Source organism: Squalius cephalus, assembly GCF_949319135.1.
Source record: "Squalius cephalus genome assembly, chromosome: 1".
NCBI classification, from domain to species: domain Eukaryota; kingdom Metazoa; phylum Chordata; class Actinopteri; order Cypriniformes; family Leuciscidae; genus Squalius; species Squalius cephalus.
The window spans coordinates 57,876,127-57,897,016 of NC_137122.1; the positions used below are offsets into that span (position 1 = coordinate 57,876,127).

Below are 20,890 nucleotides of genomic sequence, written 5' to 3' on the forward strand. Positions count from 1 at the left end.
TCAATTGAAGATTGTAAGAAGGTACTAGGAGCAAGCATTCGCAAGAACGATATGAAAGCCATTATCTGTTGTCACAGAGAATTTAGCTTATCCATTGCACAAGAACAAGCTCTGTGTATTGCTACGTTAAACGATCAGAACAAACAATTGCAGACTCACATGTCCTGTCTCAAGACAAAGGTGGGCCATAACAAAGCCTCAACCAAATGTGATTTAGAAGACCAACAGTCAGATGAAAGCTATCCTGATTTACAGTCTTTTGATAGAATAGAGGACAATGTCAATGCAGATGTAAATGCAGTTGAAGTGGGCGTAGCTAAACAAAAGCCTCAGGGAAAAGGTGTTGATACAGTTCCATTTGCAACCCCCATATTGCAGCCACAAGCAGTCAAAACATCTTTAGGTCCTAAAGATATTGAGAGAATTGCTGAAAGTTTGCCATCAGTGCAAAGAAATTTTTCTGAGTTTAGGAGAGAGTTGTCCAAAAAGATGCGACTCTATGATATGACTCTAGCTGAAGTAACCCAGCTAATATCACAGATCTTGACTGATTCAGAATTCAATGATTTTGAAAGTGCTGTAAACAATTCTGAACTGCAACAAGCCAGTAAAGATGAATTGAGAGAGGAAGTTCTGAAAGTGTTAAAGGACATTGTTGGACCGAAAGTGGATTGGTTGAAAATTACTAGTTGTGTACAGAAGAAGGATGAAACTGTTTGTGAGTACACAGAAAGATTTTGCCAGACCGCTGCCGCTTACAGCGGGATTGCCGACACTCCAGAGAAAGTGTTAGGTCATAATGGTCCTCTAGTTCGCGCATGGTCCGATGGTCTTTTGTCAGAACATAGAAATGCATTGCCTTTCTTAGATCTTACATGGTCAAATAGAACCCTGAAAGACAACTTGGACAGTTTAGCTATTTGGGAAAGAGACTTTGATGTCAAGGCAAGAGTAAAAATTGCAGCAGCATCCTTTAAGGTTAACTCAGAGAAGCCAAAGAAACGCAAAAGTCCTAGAGAAGCCAGTTGTTCTTACTGTGGCAAGCACGGACATTTTGGAAAAGAATGTCGAAAAAATAAAAATAACTTAAGACAAGTTAACAATGTTATGCAGCTCTTACTACATTTGTTTGCTACTTTAAAGCAGCCCCTCCCCTCCTCGTTAAACTTGTGGGGCAACTTGATACGGTGTTAACCATTTAGGCTGTGAGTGCTTAATTTCCCCAGTAACTCACAACAAAGATGAAAGACTTATTTTTTGTTTAATAGAACAAAAGGAAAGTGACTGTCACAGCCTTTGTTTGGGGGACATTCAGAAAACTCACAGCCATAAATGTTACACTGCAGAACACTACAATCAGACCTCCATGCTCTATATGATGTCTATTAAGACTGATGTTTCACTGGAGAATGAAAATGTGCCAATTTTCTCACACACTGTACAGTGTGTACACAACACAGGGACAGAATAGGACACGGTTCAGTGAGGGCCCTGGAAAGAACTGATGCAACAGGCGTCGGGGGCCAATCCAGGGTGAAGACAACCTCATAGGCCTTTCCCCATTTAGTCCATCCTTACCTCAGTTGTCCATTAGGTGTCTCAAATCAATTAAGAAATAGGGAAAGAATGAAACAACAACACTAGACTCTGAAAACGCTACAACCCTAGTGTTTGGACAAATACTGCTCTGTCGTCTTTTGTTTTCTTTCTTCCTCTGTGCAGATAAACACTTGATGGCTCTCCTGAGACCCATAGGCAAAGACCTCCTCACCTGCATATGAAGCCACAACCTCAAGAAAACAACTAGACCCACTGCCGAGCCAACCAACACAGAAGAAAAATACACAACGCAGAGACATACGAAACCTTCAGTCATCCATCGACATGATCAAGACTACAAGCCTGCACCATTGCATGAGTGCTGCACCGGGTTAATGTCAAGTTAACCAACAAGCAATCTTGATCTTTCAACAAAATTACACACCAGATGACTGAAGATAATTCTTCATGGTTCAGAAACACAACGCAGAGAAATCACGGACCCTAATCGCATGTTCGTTTCTGTGTCAACATGCAAGTACAGAAAATCAACACAGAACATGTGCGACTTATGGAAGAATGAAGTCCATGCATGAATACTGCTGGTCTGCCGTTTCTTTGTTTTATTGTTTTACAGGTATGTGTGTATGCCATGATGTCTTCACAAGCAGCATCCTGGTATAAAACGTCACCTCAGATTTCCATGAACAAACCTCATGAGGGACGAGTCATCAGAGCGACTCTACGTGACAAATGGACTCTACAGGAAACAGACTTCACAGCTATTCAGGCGCCATGGATTTTCAGGACTTCCACTCTTATGCTACATGGTTTTCTGTGTAATCATGTAGTTTATACGACATTTTACACCCTGCGTCGTATGTGTCAACAGTTATGGTTTTGCGAAGAACTATGACACTCATGTAAATCAAGGACACAACACAGAATAAGTTATACGTGCCTGTAACTTTTTCAAGTTACAAGAATTAAACGTTTAAGTGTTTAAATTTGTATTTTGTGAGAGTTATTTTAAGAACTCTCAAAGAGGGGACTGAAGGGTTAAAATTTAAGAATATGTTTTCAGATATGCTTCCTTACATAACATCACGGTGAAGAATACTGATTTTAGCATTTGAGGTTTTAATTTAGATAGTATATAAACTGAGAAAGTGATTATTGAGTTTACAGCAAGATATTCCTGCCTGACCTGTTTTTCCTTTGTAAGTTAAATGAGTCAGATCACGGAGACGCTAACCTATTGTCTTTAATGGCCCTTGGAGCAAGAGCCACAGTCCAGACGTTGAATCGTTAGGTTGATTGACTTTCACCTTTTGTCTTTAACGGCTCTGGGATGGCTCTTGGAATTGGAGCTCCTGGCCAGTATCAGCATGTGAATAGTTATGCTGATTCAATTGGACTCAGAGTAGGGTGTGTTCCTACTTCATTTGCATGCTTTGTTCAGAGTCTCCACCTCTATGTAATCCCTCCCCCTTGGAATGTATATAACTACAATGCATACTGTATTAGAGTTAGATCATGTTGGAAGTTTCTACAGCCGCGTATGGAGGAGTTCTCAATAAAGAATAACTTCCGTTGAACGCGATCCCGACTGTCTCCTGGTCTCTGCTTTGAAGAAAGAAAAACTTTACAACATACCGGACCGAATATCAACGCGGATTTCTGTGCTTCATTTCGGTGCTACTGTTATGCCTGTGCTTCTCTTGGATGCTCTGAAAACTGACGTTAGAATAACAGAAACATCGCTTCTCTGCACTAGTCAGCAGCTAACTTTAGCATTCCGTTAGCTAGTAGCTGGATTAAACACGGTTAAAATGCTGGCCAAACAGTAGTGTAATGTGTGACTGTATTTCACTGTAGATTAGGGGTGGAACGGTACACAGCAAAATCCCCAGTGTTAAATTAACACTCCTCAGTGTTTATATGTGTCCACACTACAGAGTGTTAAAATTAACACTGAAGCAGTGTTGAAGTTAATGAGATAATTAAGTGATTAATTAAGTGATGATTGGCCATTAGTGGTGACACATGATGTTAATATGCAGAATCATTGACGGAAAGAGAAAAAACAATAACAGAAAAAAGAGAAACACAAGAACTACAACTGACTTCCAGTCATTACACATTGTTGCACTTATTACCAGTTTGACTTTATTTCTGTCATACATCGACAAAAGTTCTTGAGATTCAACAGAAGTTTAGACGGTAATATTTTATGGAATTTTTCTTTTCAAGTTACCATTTTGGTGGTCAGTGTTTGCTTTAGTTGGGTTCTTGACCCTTTTCATTTTATAATATTAGTTTTTTTCTGGTTGCTACAACTCTGTGTTTATAAAGCACATTTGTTACTGCAAGAGAAAACATGACCTGCTCACAATATGTTTTGATGATAAAAACATTATCATCATGTAGTGTCCTGATTCATTGATGCCATTCAGAGTCTAAATTTTTGACTATATACTTGATGTCTTGTTTTAGTATTGGTGGTTGTAGCTCTGAGATTCTACAGTTTGAGATCCAACAGCAATATGAAAAATTTTGAAAATACTTTGAGCAAAGAAGTTATTGTGTTTAAACGCACAGACATCAAGAATCAGCATATGAATCTCAACAATGGTGACAATAAACAAACTAGTGACAAACAGATCAACTCTGAACATCACAAAACAAGCTATTAAAGTCAGAACAAAACAATAGCAAAATAAAAGCCAACAGAAAAAACAATGAAAATTACAGGACAATTCAGCTGCATAATTTATTCATGCTGCAATGCATGATGTCAGCCATTGATGCGTTCTGATTGGTGGCTCCCATCATGCACTGCAACATTAAGCATTTGTTTGATTGTCACCATTGTTGAGATTCATATGTAGATTCTTGATGTCAGTGTGTGATTTTAAATCTTTCAAATCTTTAACACATTGCTGGAAGTAACTACTGCAGTGAAAAATTAATAAAACAATTAGATAATCAGTTTATAATGCTGGGTGCCATCATTGAATCAGGTCACTAGTAATTTCATCATCGAAATATAACCAGGGCTGCATGTGCATTTCCAAAAGCATCTTAAGCCTAACTTAATCGCAGACCAACTGCAATAAATGGTCTATACGACCAAATTAGGCTTGCGATATTTTCAGGAAACACAACCAAAGTCACAGTTTCTCTTCCCACAACACATATGCTCTATATGCACAGAGTTGGAGCAGCCAGAGAAATACTAATGTTAAATAATAACGTGTCAAGAGCCCAACTAAAGCAACCACTGATCACCATAATGGTGACATGAAACGAAACATTCCATAAAACATTACCATCTAAACTTCTGTTAAATCTAAATAAGACCGTGTGTAGAAGTATGACAGAAATAAAGTCAAACTGGTCAAATAATAAGTGCAATAATGGCTCGAAGTCAGTAGTTCTTGTGTTTCTCTTTTTTCTGTTCTTGTTTCACTTTCCTTCAGTGAGTCTGCTTGTTATCATCAGGTGTCACCACTAATGGCCAATCATCACTTAATTAATCACTTAATTATCTCATTAACTTCAACACTGCTTCAGTGTTAACTTAATTATTGCATTAACTTCAACACTGCTTCAGTGTTAATTTTTAACACTCTGTAGTGTGGACACATATAAACACTGAGGAGTGTTAATTTAACACTGGGGATTTTGCTGTGTACATGTATTCATATTGAACCGAATCGATACAGGCGTCACGGTTCTGTGTATAAATTTCCACGGAGAATACACTCTATAAAAATAAATAAAACTTGCGTGCAAAGTAATGCGGAACTACTGTTAGATACGCGGGTTCTTTAGGGACACCTAATCTGTAGCCCACCTTTAGCTCAGGCTGTGATGTAAAGATTGCAATGCTGGAATATGTTGTGTGTGTATGTGTGTGTGAGATAGAGATAGAGAGAGAGAGAGGCGCGGGCGCGATCGAAAAGTCGCGTGTGTTTAAAGTCGCAAAGTGTTTACTTATATTTGTGTGTGCGCAAATGTGTGTGTGTGTATGTGTGTGTGTGTGTGTGTGTGTGTGTGTGAGGCGCGGGCGCGATCGAACAGTGGAAACATAAAAACATACTCCGTCATTTTGTTTATCAGGACATCATTTAAACTGCAAAGTGTTTAAGTTACTGTTAATTAAAATGTTAAGGAAAACAAATATATTAATCTGAAATGTAGCAAATTAATTTTCAATTCATTCAGGTACAATTACCAAATCTATCTGAAGGTCTTTTTGTCTTTTGTACAAGTGCAGATTGGTAAAGTGTTCAATAAATGTTTTTGTTGAGAAATTTTGTCTATCTTAAGTAATTATTTGTGTTACATTTTATCTTTCAAATAGAGGTTAAAAACAAGCGCATAATCGGCAAAAATAAATCGGCATCATTTATCGGCCATCGCCCGACCCGGATTTCAAAAGATCGGCATCGGCCTGAAAAAAACCATATCGACCTCTAAACATAACCAATACCACCTGATCAGCTTTTCTCTTTGTTCATCTGGCAGTTATAACTCAGGTACAGCAGCCAAACAAAATCTAAAGTTAATGATTTAAGTGTCAAGAGCCCAACTAAAGCAAACACCGATCACCATAATGGTGTCTTAAAAATAGATTTTCTCCTTTGGTGATTCTGCTTGTTAACATCAGGTGTCTTCAATAATGATCAATCATCACTCAATGAATCACTTAATTAGCTTATTAACTTTAACACCCTTGAGTCTGGAGCCATATAAACTCCCTGTAGAGTTCATTTAACACTGGAGTTTTTGCTGTGCACGTGTGCCAGATGTGGGACGGATCTGAGACGTCAAAATGTTGCTATCTGGGATGTGTATATTCACAGAGGCACTTCAACAGTTGGAAGAAAGGCTAAACACATTTCTAAGCATGAACTCTAATAACAAAAAAAAAAAAAAATATATATTATTAACATTAGCATATTAGTTATTAACAAAATGAATAAGACGGATGACATGATAAGCCTGTCCGCGTTGTAACACAAGTAAATGAAAGACCTATGGATTTTCGCCTTAATTACTTTCAAAGGAATGCTTAGTTTTTTTTTTTTTTTTGGTTCATTATTACATTTGAATTAAAACACAATTAAATAGTACGAAGCAAAAACTCTTAAAATAAACTACAACTTTCTTCAGACACAGCCTTAGATGAAATCAACTGAAGAGAAAAGAAGACATTAAATCTGTGAAGATCTCAGCAGAGGAGGATTAAACAACTCCACAAACAGCATTACCAGCTTCACTTATTACTAACCAGACTGACTTTATTTCAATAAAGTAATTAATTCAGAATAATAAATTATTAATAAATAATAATTCATATAGCACAGTGGGTTTTAAATGAATCTTGTTTATTTTGTTTATTCCATACAGCAGGTATTAGTAATCTGTACTCAATCTGTGTTACAGAAAGCCTTTTTTGAAGACACGATTAACTATTCTAGATTAAGGCCTACTCCTGTCTTAATGTAAACCCTGTCTGGGAAACCGCCCCTGAGAGGTGTTCATTTAACACTGGGGATTTTTCTTTTTCTTTCTTTCTTTCTTTCTTTCTTTCTTTCTTTCTTTCTTTCTTTGAAAGGACAACACACATTCATCAACATTTCTGTAAATGTACCAGTGTGAGACAGCTGGCTACTTTTCAGCTGCAGTTCTTTGGCAAGATGTTTTTGAAACCCTCAAAATAATAATAAGTACAGTATGAGGACATTACATAAAACACAGCCAACAGTATATTAATCTCGAGACACAGTTATGAGTTTCATCACTCACTTCTTTTTTTCTACAGAATGAAAAAGCCCAGAGCATCTCGACACAGATCAAATTGATAATTGTGAGTGTTTTAAAACTGTTATTTCACATTTTATAAAGTCTTATTTTATAAAAATTAAAAAAAAAAAAAAAAAATCTTTTAATTGTCATGTATGATCAGAGATTGTACTTGATTTTCAAACAACTCACTCTTATAATCACTGTGAACTCCATAATTATATCTTTCCAGGCTTGGGGGGACCTAAAATTTAGGTGGAACTCATGGAGTGATTATTGTGGAATTGATACAGTTGTATTCCCCAAAAATGTGTTTTGGACTCCGGACATTGGAATAGTAGAAAGGTATAAAAATACTTCTTTCAGAACTTTTCATTTAGCATTTCATTTATTTTTTTCTCACATGGTCCCCACTGACTTCCCATCAACATGTTGATCTCACAGTGATCTCTCCATATGATCACAATGTGAGTTCACAGTGAGCTAAAAGTGTAACCGCACAGTGCACTCACTGTGTGCTCATATTATGGCCACAATGTGAATCACCTCAGCTAGACATGTTATTGGATGTGGACTCCATCACTCAGACATCAAATTTTGGTTGAAATTGAAAATTGGGTTAATGTAAACATCGGATATCAGGCTCCAGCATCATTAAACAACTCCACAAACAGCATTACCAGCTTCACTTATTACTAACCAGATTTACTTCTGTCAGGCGTGGAAAAGTTCTTATTGAGATTAACAGAGGTTTATATGTTGATGATTTATTGAAATTAATAGTTTGGTTTGATGTCACCATTATGGTGATTGGTGTTTGCTTTAGTTGGGCAGTTTGACTCTTGGTGTATTAATGTTAGTTTTGCTCTGGCTTCTGTAACTGTTTGTTATGCTAAGTATAGTAAGAGAAAATGTGATCAGATTATGTCAGATACTTGATTACTATTGATGACAATAATTTACTCATCATGTAGTGCTTTGATCAACTTCTAGATGGTCATGTGTTATTAATTTCATATGACTGATTATGGTAATGTTCCTCCAACATTACATCTGGCCATATTTAAATGAGAAAATCAATATAACACTAAAATAATACCAATAAAACATTTGGATTAACTGCTTCACTCAGACACACTCAAACCTCAAGAATCAGCGCATGAATCTCAATAACAGTGACATACTTCATGCATTCTGAGAGCCACTGATGAGTTTTGCATGATGCACCCAGAATGCATTTCTGCATGAAGCGTGTCACCATTATTGAGATTCACACGCTGGTTCTTGAGGTTAGTGTTTGTCTCAATAATGTGGTTTAAACTTTATGAACACAAATTTAATTTATAAAAATAAAGTACTTTAGATGTTTTAATTAAAATACTGTATGAACTCATGTGTTTGAGGTCCTGGATTTTTATGATTGATAAAATCTTTTATTATTTTAATTATTAATTGACACCTGGATGACTGCCACTACATGGCCACTACATTATTATAATATCTTCATATTATCAACAAGTAGCTATTTTACTTGATCACATTTTCTCTTGCTATAACAAAAAGCCAGAGAAAAACTGACATCAATTAGTCAAGGCCAAAGAGCCCAACTAAACCAAACACTGAGCACAATAATGGTGACCAAACCAAACTATTATTTTCAAACTAACTTTGACATCTAAACCTCTTAAGAGGTGCAGTCCTGCGTCTGCTGGGAAACTTCCCGCTAAAAAAAATTAGCTACAGAGGACATTACAAGAACATAACAAAATGCTCTCAAAAAATTCATAGAACAATACCATTTCTAGCTGGGATGAGCTCATATTGTGGCCATAGTATGAGCTCACAGTGAGTGCACTTTTAGCTCACTGTGAACTCACATTGTTGACGTTGTGACCACATGGTGACATCACTGTGAGATCAAGTGTTGACTGGGTTCTCTAGTATTTCCAGATGAACATCACAATATCCTTTTTGGCTCTTTTTAATCACATAACCAACCCTCAGTATAGTATGCAGGTTTAGTTTTATTTTGAATACCTCTAATCATCTTAATAATATTCAATAAGTATTAACTTAATACTTTAATTTTTATCCATTTAGCATCAAGACAGAGTTTGGAACAAAGGAGTCTCCATATGTGCAGTTGCGTGATTCGGGCTTTTTACTCACATATGATGTTTTAGCTCTGACCACGACCTGTAAGATGGATCTCTACAGGTTTCCCTTCGACACCCAAATCTGCAGTATAACACTTCAGTCTTCAGCATATTTAAGTACATCTGAAACACATGAATCAGTGTTGACAAACAAATGAATAAATGAAACATCAATTATTTTAAATTGTTTGACTTATAATAAATAATACATTTTAACGTTTGTTTCCAAAGAGAAGGATCTTATAATACGTCCACTCTCAGATGCAGTGGCAGCTACATTTGCTTCCAGGGAATCCTTTGAGGCCCAGGGAGAGTGGGAACTCCTCAACATAGATATCTCTAAAGCTCAAGCCACCATTTATTGGAATACATTGGATCAGCTGATATATCAGGTACATAGCACAAGACTATTTTTAAGTACTTTTTTAATACTTTTTATAACTGCAGACTGGAGATCTCCAAAATGGGGCATGAACTCCAAAATGGTGTGGGGTCTCCACACTCAAAGACTGCATTCCCAGCTAACAGACTTTTGTTATAAGAGCGTTCTCCAAATATTCAGTGTTGGTTCTGGGAACGTAAAAATGTCCAGTTTTCTTGACGTTAGAGCAGGGATGGGCAAACTCGGTCCTGGAGGGCCACTGCCCTGCAGAGTTTCGCTCCAACCCTGATAAACTCTCCTGCCTGAAGCTTTCTAGTAATCCTGAAGACATTGATGAGCTGGTTCAGGTGTGTTTGATTAGATAGTTCCAGATAGATAGAAACCATCAAAACAATGTTAATGTATCAATGTTAACTGCACTGAATCAAAATTTATTTTGCTCTTGCAATTAATGTTGAATTTTTTTTGAAATTTCATCCATAAATCAATGATAATGTTATTGAGTCAATGTTACAATGTGATGTTGGTTCAACACCATGCTTACACTCTCAGAAAATGAGACACAACAATTACAACTGACTTAAATCCACACAGCCTGAAATTAACTGCAAATAATAGAAGACTGTAGCATTAAGATTCACCATCTGTCAAAAATGACTGATGGCCCTAAGTAGTATATGAAGAGTTCAGATGCAAAAGCCTCTAAGTGCCATCTGAAATTTTCTTCTAGAATGATCATTTTTATCAAGCTCGTATATTTAAGTAAAGTCATTTCACTTAAATGGCAATGAAAATTACCAATTAATTGTCATTTAAGTGAAATGACTGAACTTAAATACACAAGCTTGATAAAAATGATCATTCAAGAAGAAAATTTCAGATGGCACTTAGAGGCTTTTGCATCTGAACTCTTCATATATACTATGGCAAATGTCAAAAAATGATTAATGACTTTGACCTTTGACCTTTTGACAGGTTGAACTTCCGGTCTAGGGGTCAGGGATTAACCTTTGACCCTCCCACCCATCGATCATACACAGCAAAAAGTCCAGTGTTAAATTAACTCTCCTGGGAGTTTATATGGCTCCAGAGTCAGTGTTAAAATATGAGTGTTAAATTAACACTCAAGAGTGTTAAAGTTAATGAGCTCATTAAGTGATTCATTGAGTTATGATTGATCATTATTGAAGACACCTGATGTTAGCAAGCAGAATCACCAAAGGAGAAAATCATTTTTTTTTAAGATACCGTTATGGTGATCAGTGTTTGTTTTAGTTGGGCTCTTGACCCTTAAAGCATTAACTTTAGATTTTGTTTGGCTGTTGTATCTGAGTTATAACTCTCAGATGAACAAAGCGAAAAGGTGATCAGGTGGTGTTGGTTATGATTTGATAGTCGTAATTTGACCTGAATATCAACTCTCATTTAGAGAGTCAGATTTACCTTGTTGATTACAGCAGCCTGTGATTCTACAGCAAATGATTTTCATTATCAACATAATCCAAAATATTTCTTAAAAATTGTTCTGATAAAAAGACTTAGAAAATTACTTTATTTAGACACACTGACATCAATAATCAGCCTGTGAATCTCAACAATGGTGACAATAATAAAGCATGTTACAGTGCATTCTGGGTGCCACCAATCAAAACTCATTCATGGCTCCCATCATGCATTGCGGTATGAATAAATTATGATCTGAATTGTCTAACTAATTTCCTTTTCCTAAATGAATATTCTGTTTGTCACCATAGTTGAGATCAATACACTGATTCTCGATGTCTGTGTGTGCCTAAAAGAAAGATTTTGTTTTATCAGAACAACTTTTAAGAAATCCTTTAGACTAGTTAGAAAAAAAAGATCTTATGCTGTAGAATCACAGTGATGCTGTAATCAACAATATACATTTAAGTCAGAGATTAGACTCTAAATGAGATCAGTGATTCAAGTGAAATTATGATTATATTAAAACATAACCAACAAAACCTGATCAACTTTCTCTTTGTTCATCTGGCAGTTATAACTCAGATACAACAGCCAAAGATAATCTAATGTTTACAGTTTATGGGTCAAGAGCCCAACTAAAGCAAACACTGATCTCCATAACGGTGTCTTAAAAAAAATTAGATTTTCTCCTTTGGTGATTCTGCTTGCTAACATCAGGTGTCTTCAATAATGCTCAATCATCACTCAATTAATCACTTAATGAGCTCATTAACTTTAACACTCTTCAGTGTTAATTTAACACTCATATTTTAACACTGACTCTGGAGCCATATAAACTCCCAGGAGAGTTAATTTAACACTGGACTTTTTGCTGTGTATGGTTTGACAGAAGCTTTTGACCTATGATCTAGCTAGCCCTAAACCATGTGGTTTTGACAGAAGCTTTTGACTTTTAACTTTTTTAGCCCTAGATCATGTGGTTTTGACAGATGTTTGATCGTTTGAAGCCGGTGTCAGGTTCGAGTTATATGGGTCTGTGTCTGGTTATATCTCCCACCCTCCACATCGGGCACTGAATGAATGATGAAACAATGTCACACAAAAACATTCTATCCTTTAAAATATCTTGCAAATTAAACTAAAATTGAAAAACATTCTGTTCTTTATAAGTGTATAAAATAAAAACTACTGAAACCAATTCATTCAGTTTTAGATAAATAAAAGAATAAAAATCATCTTACATAAAACATTCTGTTCTTTTTAAAAGTATATAAATTATATAATATAAAATAAGTATCTTGCAAATCAATCTAAAGTTGAAAAAGATTCTGTTCTTTAAAAGTATATAAAATAAAAACTACTGAAACCAATTCTTTCAGTTTTAGATAAATAAAAGAATAAAAAATCATCTTACATAAAACATTCTGTTCTTTTTAAAAGTATATAAATTAAACTAAGGTTGAAAAACATTCTGTTCTTTAAAAGAATATAAATGATTATAAAATAGCTTACTAAAACCTCACACAAAAAGTTTAAATAAAATGGACTCACAAAAAAAATTGCAATGACTCTCTCAACCAGAGGCCCCAGCTCGTGTGTGTCAAAGCGGGGCGTGTGTGTGTGTGTCAAGTCAAACTGGAGGAAATATAAATTAATTCTGAAAAAAAAGGAAAGGGAAAAGAAGAAAAAAAAACTATAGTAGTCTCTCAGCCAATCGGAGCGAAGGGGGAAAAACCGGAAAAGAGTGTGTGTATGAGACGAGTCGGAGACGAGCTCGGCCGAAAACTGAACAGCTGGACACGGAGAAAGTGCACAAACATTGAATACATCGTCAAATCCCGAAGGGGCAGCCGGTGAGAACTTTAATAATTTGTTGGTTTTGTGATTGGGAGAATATGACGCTAGTGTAACACCAGATGCTGAATTAGTTTGTGACGCAGCATATCTGTTCGTGCTCGGCACGGAAAGATTGCGTGACCTACTTTCTGTAACTGCTCACTGCGTGACTATTTTAAGCTAAATTTAGTTATGTGTAGCAAATATTAATGTTATTAAGTCACTGGTGTATTGATTTGTTACTTTCGTTTGTATTTTGATTTAATCGCGGGAGATAGCGACGATACAATATTATTTCTGAAGTTCACGTGTGATTGAGCAGATCGTTAAAATAACGTGATCTGATTTTATATACACATTGTGATGGTGTTAATGTTAATTTTCTGAATTGTGTATGTTGCAGGTTACACTTAAAAGTGTATTAAGCATGTTAATAATATTATTTGAGAATTATTTGAGAGATACAGACTTAAATGACAACAATGGGTGTTTAATAAGCTTTTATTTGCAATTCATTTACATATTTTGTATTGTTATTTCTGTTAAAGGTTTTTCACCTTTCTTCTGTCTACCTATTTGAACATTCATCATAATTGATGTAATAAAAAGAAGAGTGGAATCCAGTTAAGGCCTTCGTTGATGATGTGTCTGTTCCTTTCAAGCGGGGAAATTGTGTACAAAATGCCAAAGCTTGACAGTGAAAAACCGGGAAACCAGTAGGAACTGGAAACCTGTGAAACCCAAAGAGACATCATTGGAAGAATTATACATTCCTTCCCAACCACAAGATAATTCAAAATGGCAGAGCAGGCGATCGGGAAGTCACTCGAGCAGCTCAAAGCAGAAAGGACAGTGGAGAAAAGAGGATTCACACAACTAGTCAACACCATAGCCAGAGCCTATAAAGAGATGACAAAAGAGGATCTTCAGAGCAGTTTAAATAAACTCACAATGCAAGCAGAGAAAGTCATGGAAGCAAATGACGATCTTGAAGCAGGCATCATTGCAGGATTAGAGGAGGAGCTGGACACAGACGAGTCAGATGTGCTAACAGGACAGCAAAGAGCCGACCTTGAAAAAACTGCAAGCGAATGTGAGTTAAAGCTAAAGGAGGTTAAAGGTCTTCTTCAAGAAACTCTCTGGGCTAAGTATGGAGATGTTGAACTGTCCACAGCACTGCAGGTTGCCGAAGCTGAGAGTGAACGTGTCGCAGCAGTAGTTCCAGATGGCAATCACGAAGCATACGACTTCATGCTCAGTCACCTTCAAAATTTAGCAAAGACTGCAAAAGACCTGTACAGCCATTGGCAGCGGTGCATCCCACCAGGTGATCAGAATAACTTCCGCCAAGGCCTGAGGAGTCTCGAACTCACCGTTACCAGATTAGTTTCGAGAAAAGCTGATTTCATTCGGGCGAGACGAGAGGAGGAAAAAGAGAGAACAACACCTCCACCAATGATCTCCAACTACCCCGTGGCTACAATTAAGTTAAAGCCCACAGCCCTCCCAAAGTTCACTGGTAACAAACGTGACTTTCATAGGTGGAAGAGAGACTGGGAAGCACTTCAGAAGCAGGGTGAGCCTACCGGTTCCAAGGAGGTTAAGAAGATTCAGGTATTAGACAGTCTCGATGAGAGGATTGTAAGAGATCTCCACCTAACCACTTATAACACAGCAGATGACATTTTCCGTGTCTTGGAAAACCGCTATGGAAATGTGACAGCAATTGCAATTGAAATAGTGGAAGACTTGCAAAAAATGCCTGCTATCAGAAGTCACCAGCCACGGAAAATAGTTGAATTAATTCAGGCAGTAGAAAAGGCACTTGGAGATTTGAGTGACCTTGGAAATACTGGCGCTATTAAAAATCCGCTAGTGACAAAGTCAATTGAAGGAAAACTTCCTGAGTCTCTCAAGAAGGAATGGCTTATCCACATCTCTGACCAGCAGAGCTCTGTCACACCAGATAACCGTTTTGACAATCTGTTAGCATTCCTCAAAAAGCAAGAGAGCATTTATGAGCAGCTTGAACAACTAAGGGATGAGGAACCAAACAAAAGGGAGTTAAGAACTGAGCCAAGATGGGCAAGAACAAAGTCCACAAAATCAAGCAACGACCAATCAGGGTGTGTCGTCTGTGGTGACGTTAAGCACAAAAGGAAGCTCTACTTCTGCAGACAATTCCGGTCATTAAAGCTGGCAGACAGGAAGACTGCAGTGAGGAAACTGGGAGCTTGTAATAGGTGCCTCGAAGTCCACGAGGACCATTCATTCTGTAAACCCAGCTATCTATGCAAAAACCAAGACTGCGAAGAAGAGAGTGTTCCTGAGCATCACTTTTACTTATGCCCAAATGCTGAAAGAAAGGAAAGAGGCGCTAATGAGAGAAAGAGCAAGCTTTGTCCCGACAGAGACAAGGGCAGGAAGGGCTATACGAAGGATCAGGAGGACTTCCTCTGTAGGCTTCCACCAGACTTAGCGCAGCAATGCAGAAGTGTGTTCTCAAACACTGCAGCAAGAGCATTCAACGTCACAAAAGAACAGCTAAGTTTGCAGGCAGAAGATGGGTTGCTAGAACTTCCCGTAATCATGATGCTTCTCAATGTGACAGCTAATGCTGGACAGAGAATTGGGACATTAATTGACTTAGCATCAGACACAAATTATATAACACACAGTGCTGCAAGCCGTCTAAACCTAAATGGTGAAAGAATTACTCTTGTCATCCATGGAGTCGGAGGGATGAAAGTTCGCGTAAAGACCAAACGATATCTGCTAAAAATCAGAGTAAAAACTCCTCAGGGCACTTTCAAGTCACATCAGTTGGCCTGCTATGGATTAGAAAGCATTGCTGAAATTCACAAAACAGTACCACCTGAACGACTGCAGAATTTATTTCCAGACGTTCCACTCATCGAACTTGCGAGGCCTAAAGTGGTCGAACTGCTTATAAGCCATCGAGAGGGGCAACTAGCCCCGCAGAGGGTCCGAGTGGTCGGAGACCTTGTGCTGTGGGACGGCCCGCTAGGAAAGACAGTTGGAGGAACGCACCCCGAGCTCTTCGAAGAGGTAGCTGTATCGGCCCACAAATCCAAAACGCACTTTGCGAGGTCGATGAGAATGGCAGCTGTGAAATATGAGGAAATAACGGAGTACTATCCACCAAACAAGCCATTAGCTAGGTTTCATGAATCAAGCACTCTAACCAGCAGCCGAGACTTTCTGGAGTGGTGGAAGTGGGATTCCATTGGTGCGGCGTGTGAGCCTAAATGTGGTGGTTGCCGCTGTGGAAATTGCCAACCAGGTGGGAAAGAGATGACTCTTGCTGAGGAGAGGGAACTCGAAATGGTAAGAGAGGGCCTCACTTACGTCATGGAGGACGACCACAGCAAAAAGCCGCATTGGCACGCAAAATATCCTTGGTTGGAGGACCCAGCTTCCTTGCCAAACAACAGGGGTGCGGTTGAGGCTACGTTCTTGAGGATGGAGAAACAGCTAGCCAAAGAACCTGAATGGAAGGTTGCCTATAGCGCTCAAGTGAAGGACATGCTTGATAGAGGGGCTGCAGTAAAGTTATCCGAAGAAACAATAGCTAACTGGAGTGGGCCTGTGTGGTACGTTAGCCATCTTATTGCTCCTAACCCTCACTCAGTCACAACGCCAGTGAGGCTTGTTTGGAACAGCAGCCAAAAATTCAGAGGTGTCAGTATGAACGATTTGTTAGTAAAGGGCCCAGACTTTCTTAATCAGATACGTGCTGTCCTGCTGAGATTTAGGAGTGGAGTGTACGCCGCATTAGGAGACATCAAGAAGATGTATAACTCCGTTTGGTTGGAGGACCGTGAAATGCATATGCACAGGTTCCTTTGGCGAGACTTCGAAGATGAGGAACTGGAGGAATACGCAGTCACAAGAGTCAACATTGGCGACAAACCAGCAGGCTGCATCGCACAGCTGGCAATGCGTGAAACTGCCAATTTGCCATCCTTTGCTCACCTTGAGGAAGAACGGAGAGTGCTCCATCAAGACAGCTATGTTGACGACATTCTTACGTCCCATAATGATCTTCATCAACTGAGGTCCATTGTGTCAAATGTGGAACGGATCTTAACAGCAGGAGGATTTTTTCTCAAGCCATGGGTCTTCTCAGGTCAAAGTGGGAGCAGCGAGGCAGAGAATGAGCCCCTGGGAACCAAAGATAAGATCATGGTTTTACCAAACCAAATGCACAATGATGAAAACAAAGCACTTGGTCTGGGATATGATGTGAAAGAAGACAAACTCCATGTGATGACATCCATCAATTTCTCTAAGAGAAAGAAGAAAATGAGACTTGGTCAGAATCTCTTGCAAGAGCAAGTCAGAGTCCAAACACTAAATCCACTGACACGAAGGGAGTTGTTGAGTCAGGTGTCGGGGGTGTATGATCCTGTAGGTCTAGTGACTCCAGCCAAGCAGAAAGGAGCAATTCTAGTCCGCAGAGCTTTTCAAGAGGCAAAGGATGGAAGAGTTCCAGTCAGTGAAACTTGGGATACCTCCCTCTCGGATGATCTCAGAGGAGATGCGGTTAAACTCTTTGAGGAATACGTCCAGCTTGGCCAGATTAAATTCACTAGAGCTATAACCCCCCAAAATTTCAGTGATGAACCCTGGGCGATAACCTTTTCAGATGGAAGCGAGAATGCTTATGGTGCGGTAATGTACCTCAGGTGGAATTCTGAGAACGGCTCAATCACCAGGCTAGTGGAGTCCAAAGCCAAATTAACTCCATTAGACCACAAAGGAGACGCTGTCAAAGCGGAGATGTGCGGAGCAGTGTTTGCCTCCCGGCTGCGGAAGTACTTTGAGCAGCATAGCCGAATTCGAGTTGGGAAGTGGTTTCACTTGGTTGATAGCCAAACGGTTCTTGGTGCTATACAGCGAGAAAGCTATGGTTATAAGACATTTTTCGCTAATAGAATTGGAGAGATCCAAGGAATTACCAAGCCGCAAGAATGGTGGTGGATACCAGGTCCACAAAACATAGCCGATGTAATCACTAGGGGAGCTAATCCTCAAGATCTTGATGAAAATTCGGAGTGGCAAAATGGGCCAAAGTTCCTGAGCTTACCAGTAGATGAATGGCCAATCAGGTCAGCTAAGGATCTAGCAGCTGACGCCCGAGAAAGCATCAGTAAGCTTCAAAAGAAGGCGTTTGCAGCTGCACTGACGAGATCTAAAGCAAAACAGCAGGAACCAGCTGAAGTATCAAGACAAAATGAGGATGTCATCCAAGATCAAATTGAACCCAAGAGACCACCTGCAGGATCGGCTGTCCAAAACTTAATTGATATGAAGCAGTTCAGTGATCTAACCAGACTAGTTAAAACAGTAGCGTGGGTTTGGAGAGCTGGAAAAAAGTTCCTTGGAAGAAATCGAACCCTAAACGACCCAAAGTGGGAGGCAGTCTCTTCAGCAGGAACCATCTCGGTGAGAGAAAGAGTAGATGCCCTGCGAGATATTTTCCTTGCTGTGCAAGTAGGCATGACCTTTCCAAACACCACCAGAGACCGGCTGGTAGTCTATAAAGATCCAGACTCTGGGCTATTGGTTTGTGGTGGGAGAATGCAGGCCTTTAAAGAAGATCAAGTTAGCATTCCGATCCTTCCCTATAATGCCTGGGTGTCTACACTGCTAGCCCGAGAATCTCACAGAAAAAGCCACGGAGGATTGGCCGAAACTTTACTTAAGATGAGGAAGAAGGCTTGGGTCATCAGGGGTAGAAGAATAGCCCAAAAGGTTGTCGACAGCTGTGTTCAGTGAAGGAGGACCAAAGCAAAGAAATGTCGGCAAGTGATGGGTGATTTACCACCAGAGAGATCGCAGCCTGCAGCACCCTTCGAGTTTACAGCAGTAGATCTCTTTGGACCCTACTCTGTGAAAGATGACGTTAAGAAAAGAGCTTTGATGAAGGTCTGGGGGATTGTCTTTTGCTGTATGTCGAGCAGAGCAATCCACACAGAACTGGCTAACACCCAATCTACTGAAAGTTTCTTAATGGCCTTTCAAAGATTCACTGCAGTTAGGGGCTATCCTAAGAAGATCTATTCAGATCCAGGCACCAATTTCATTGGAGCAAGACCGGTTTTGCAGGAGTTGTACAAATTCCTGGAGGGCATCGACAAGGCTGCTCTAGAGGAAATAGCAGCACGAAATGGAACAGAGTGGATGTGGAAAATCCATCCAGCCGATTCTCCACACAGGAATGGAGCTGCGGAGGCTGCAGTGCGCATTGTCAAGAGGGCGCTCCAATGCTGTGGAGGCGAGTCTACTCTGACTTACAGTGAGTTCCAAACAGCCCTTCAAATGGCAGCTAATCTCGCTAACGAACGGCCTATCGATGCTAGAGCGCAAACCCAGGAAGACTGCATCCAGTACGTTACTCCGAATGCACTACTGCTGGGGCGAGCATCTCAAAGTGGTGATGTCAAAACATTCGACTTTTCCAGTTACCCATTCAAACGGCTCCAAGCAATGCAGTCAGTGGTGGATAAGTTCTGGAGACACTGGAGTCAACTTGCGGGTCCTAATTTATTCTTGAGGACCAAGTGGCATACCATGCATAGGAACGTTGCAATTGGGGACATTGTTTGGATAGCAGATCAGAATGCACTCAGAGGGCAGTTTAAACTTGGCAGAGTAATTAGTGTCAATCAAGACAGCAAGGGTGTTGTAAGGGATGTCAATGTCCGAACCTTCCCAAGTTACCCTGTTCCTGTGGCAAAGCCCTTAAAAGCTAAAGCAAAAGACTATCCAGTGTCTAAAGGGCGCAAGGTAAAGATCCCAAGTACTGTTCTTCACAGAGACGTCAGACGACTAGTGGTTCTCCTTCCAATTGAGGAGCAAATGAGCAAGTAATTTAGGTGACATTGTAACTGCTCTACAGTTAATAGTGCCAGGCAGTTTGCCTTCAAAGCATCGCGATTTCTTCTTGTATCCAAGGAAATCGAGTGGGGGGTGTCAAGTCAAACTGGAGGAAATATAAATTAATTCTGAAAAAAAAGGAAAGGGAAAAGAAGAAAAAAAAACTATAGTAGTCTCTCAGCCAATCGGAGCGAAGGGGGAAAAACCGGAAAAGAGTGTGTGTATGAGACGAGTCGGAGACGAGCTCGGCCGAAAACTGAACAGCTGGACATGGAGAAAGTGCACAAACATTGAATACATCGTCAAATCCCGAAAGGGCAGCCGGTGAGAACTTTAATAATTTGTTGGTTTTGTGATTGGGAGAATATGACGCTAGTGTAACACCAGATTCTGAATTAGTTTGTGACGCAGCATATATCTATCTGTTCGTGCTCGGCACGGAAAGATTGCGTGACCTACTTTCTGTAACTGCTCACTGCGTGACTATTTTAAGCTAAATTTAGTTATGTGTAGCAAATATTAATGTTATTAAGTCACTGGTGTATTGATTTGTTACTTTCGTTTGTATTTTGATTTAATCGCGGGAGATAGCGACGATACAATATTATTTCTGAAGTTCACGTGTGATTGAGCAGATCGTTAAAATAACGTGATCTGATTTTATATACACATTGTGATGGTGTTAATGTTAATTTTCTGAATTGTGTATGTTGCAGGTTACACTTAAAAGTGTATTAAGCATGTTAATAATATTATTTGAGAATTATTTGAGAGATACAGACTTAAATGACAACAATGGGTGTTTAATAAGCTT

At 39.2% G+C, this 20,890-nt stretch overlaps 2 protein-coding genes across 2 annotated transcripts in view; one reads left to right on the forward strand and one right to left on the reverse strand.

Moving 5' to 3' along the window:
* The window catches only part of myadml2 (myeloid associated differentiation marker like 2), a 235,087-nt gene that overhangs the window by 12,441 nt on the left and 201,756 nt on the right, over positions 1–20,890 (reverse strand). The gene's annotated exons all lie outside the window — the stretch shown is intronic.
* LOC307160368 (5-hydroxytryptamine receptor 3A-like) overlaps positions 1–20,890 on the forward strand; it is a 41,654-nt gene that overhangs the window by 10,897 nt on the left and 9,867 nt on the right. Inside the window, exons 2-5 of the mRNA XM_079874439.1 lie at positions 7,373–7,417; positions 7,586–7,698; positions 9,454–9,626; positions 9,741–9,901. Coding sequence (XP_079730565.1) covers positions 7,373–7,417; positions 7,586–7,698; positions 9,454–9,626; positions 9,741–9,901 — 492 coding nt within the window. The remainder of the gene's footprint in view (positions 1–7,372; positions 7,418–7,585; positions 7,699–9,453; positions 9,627–9,740; positions 9,902–20,890) is intronic.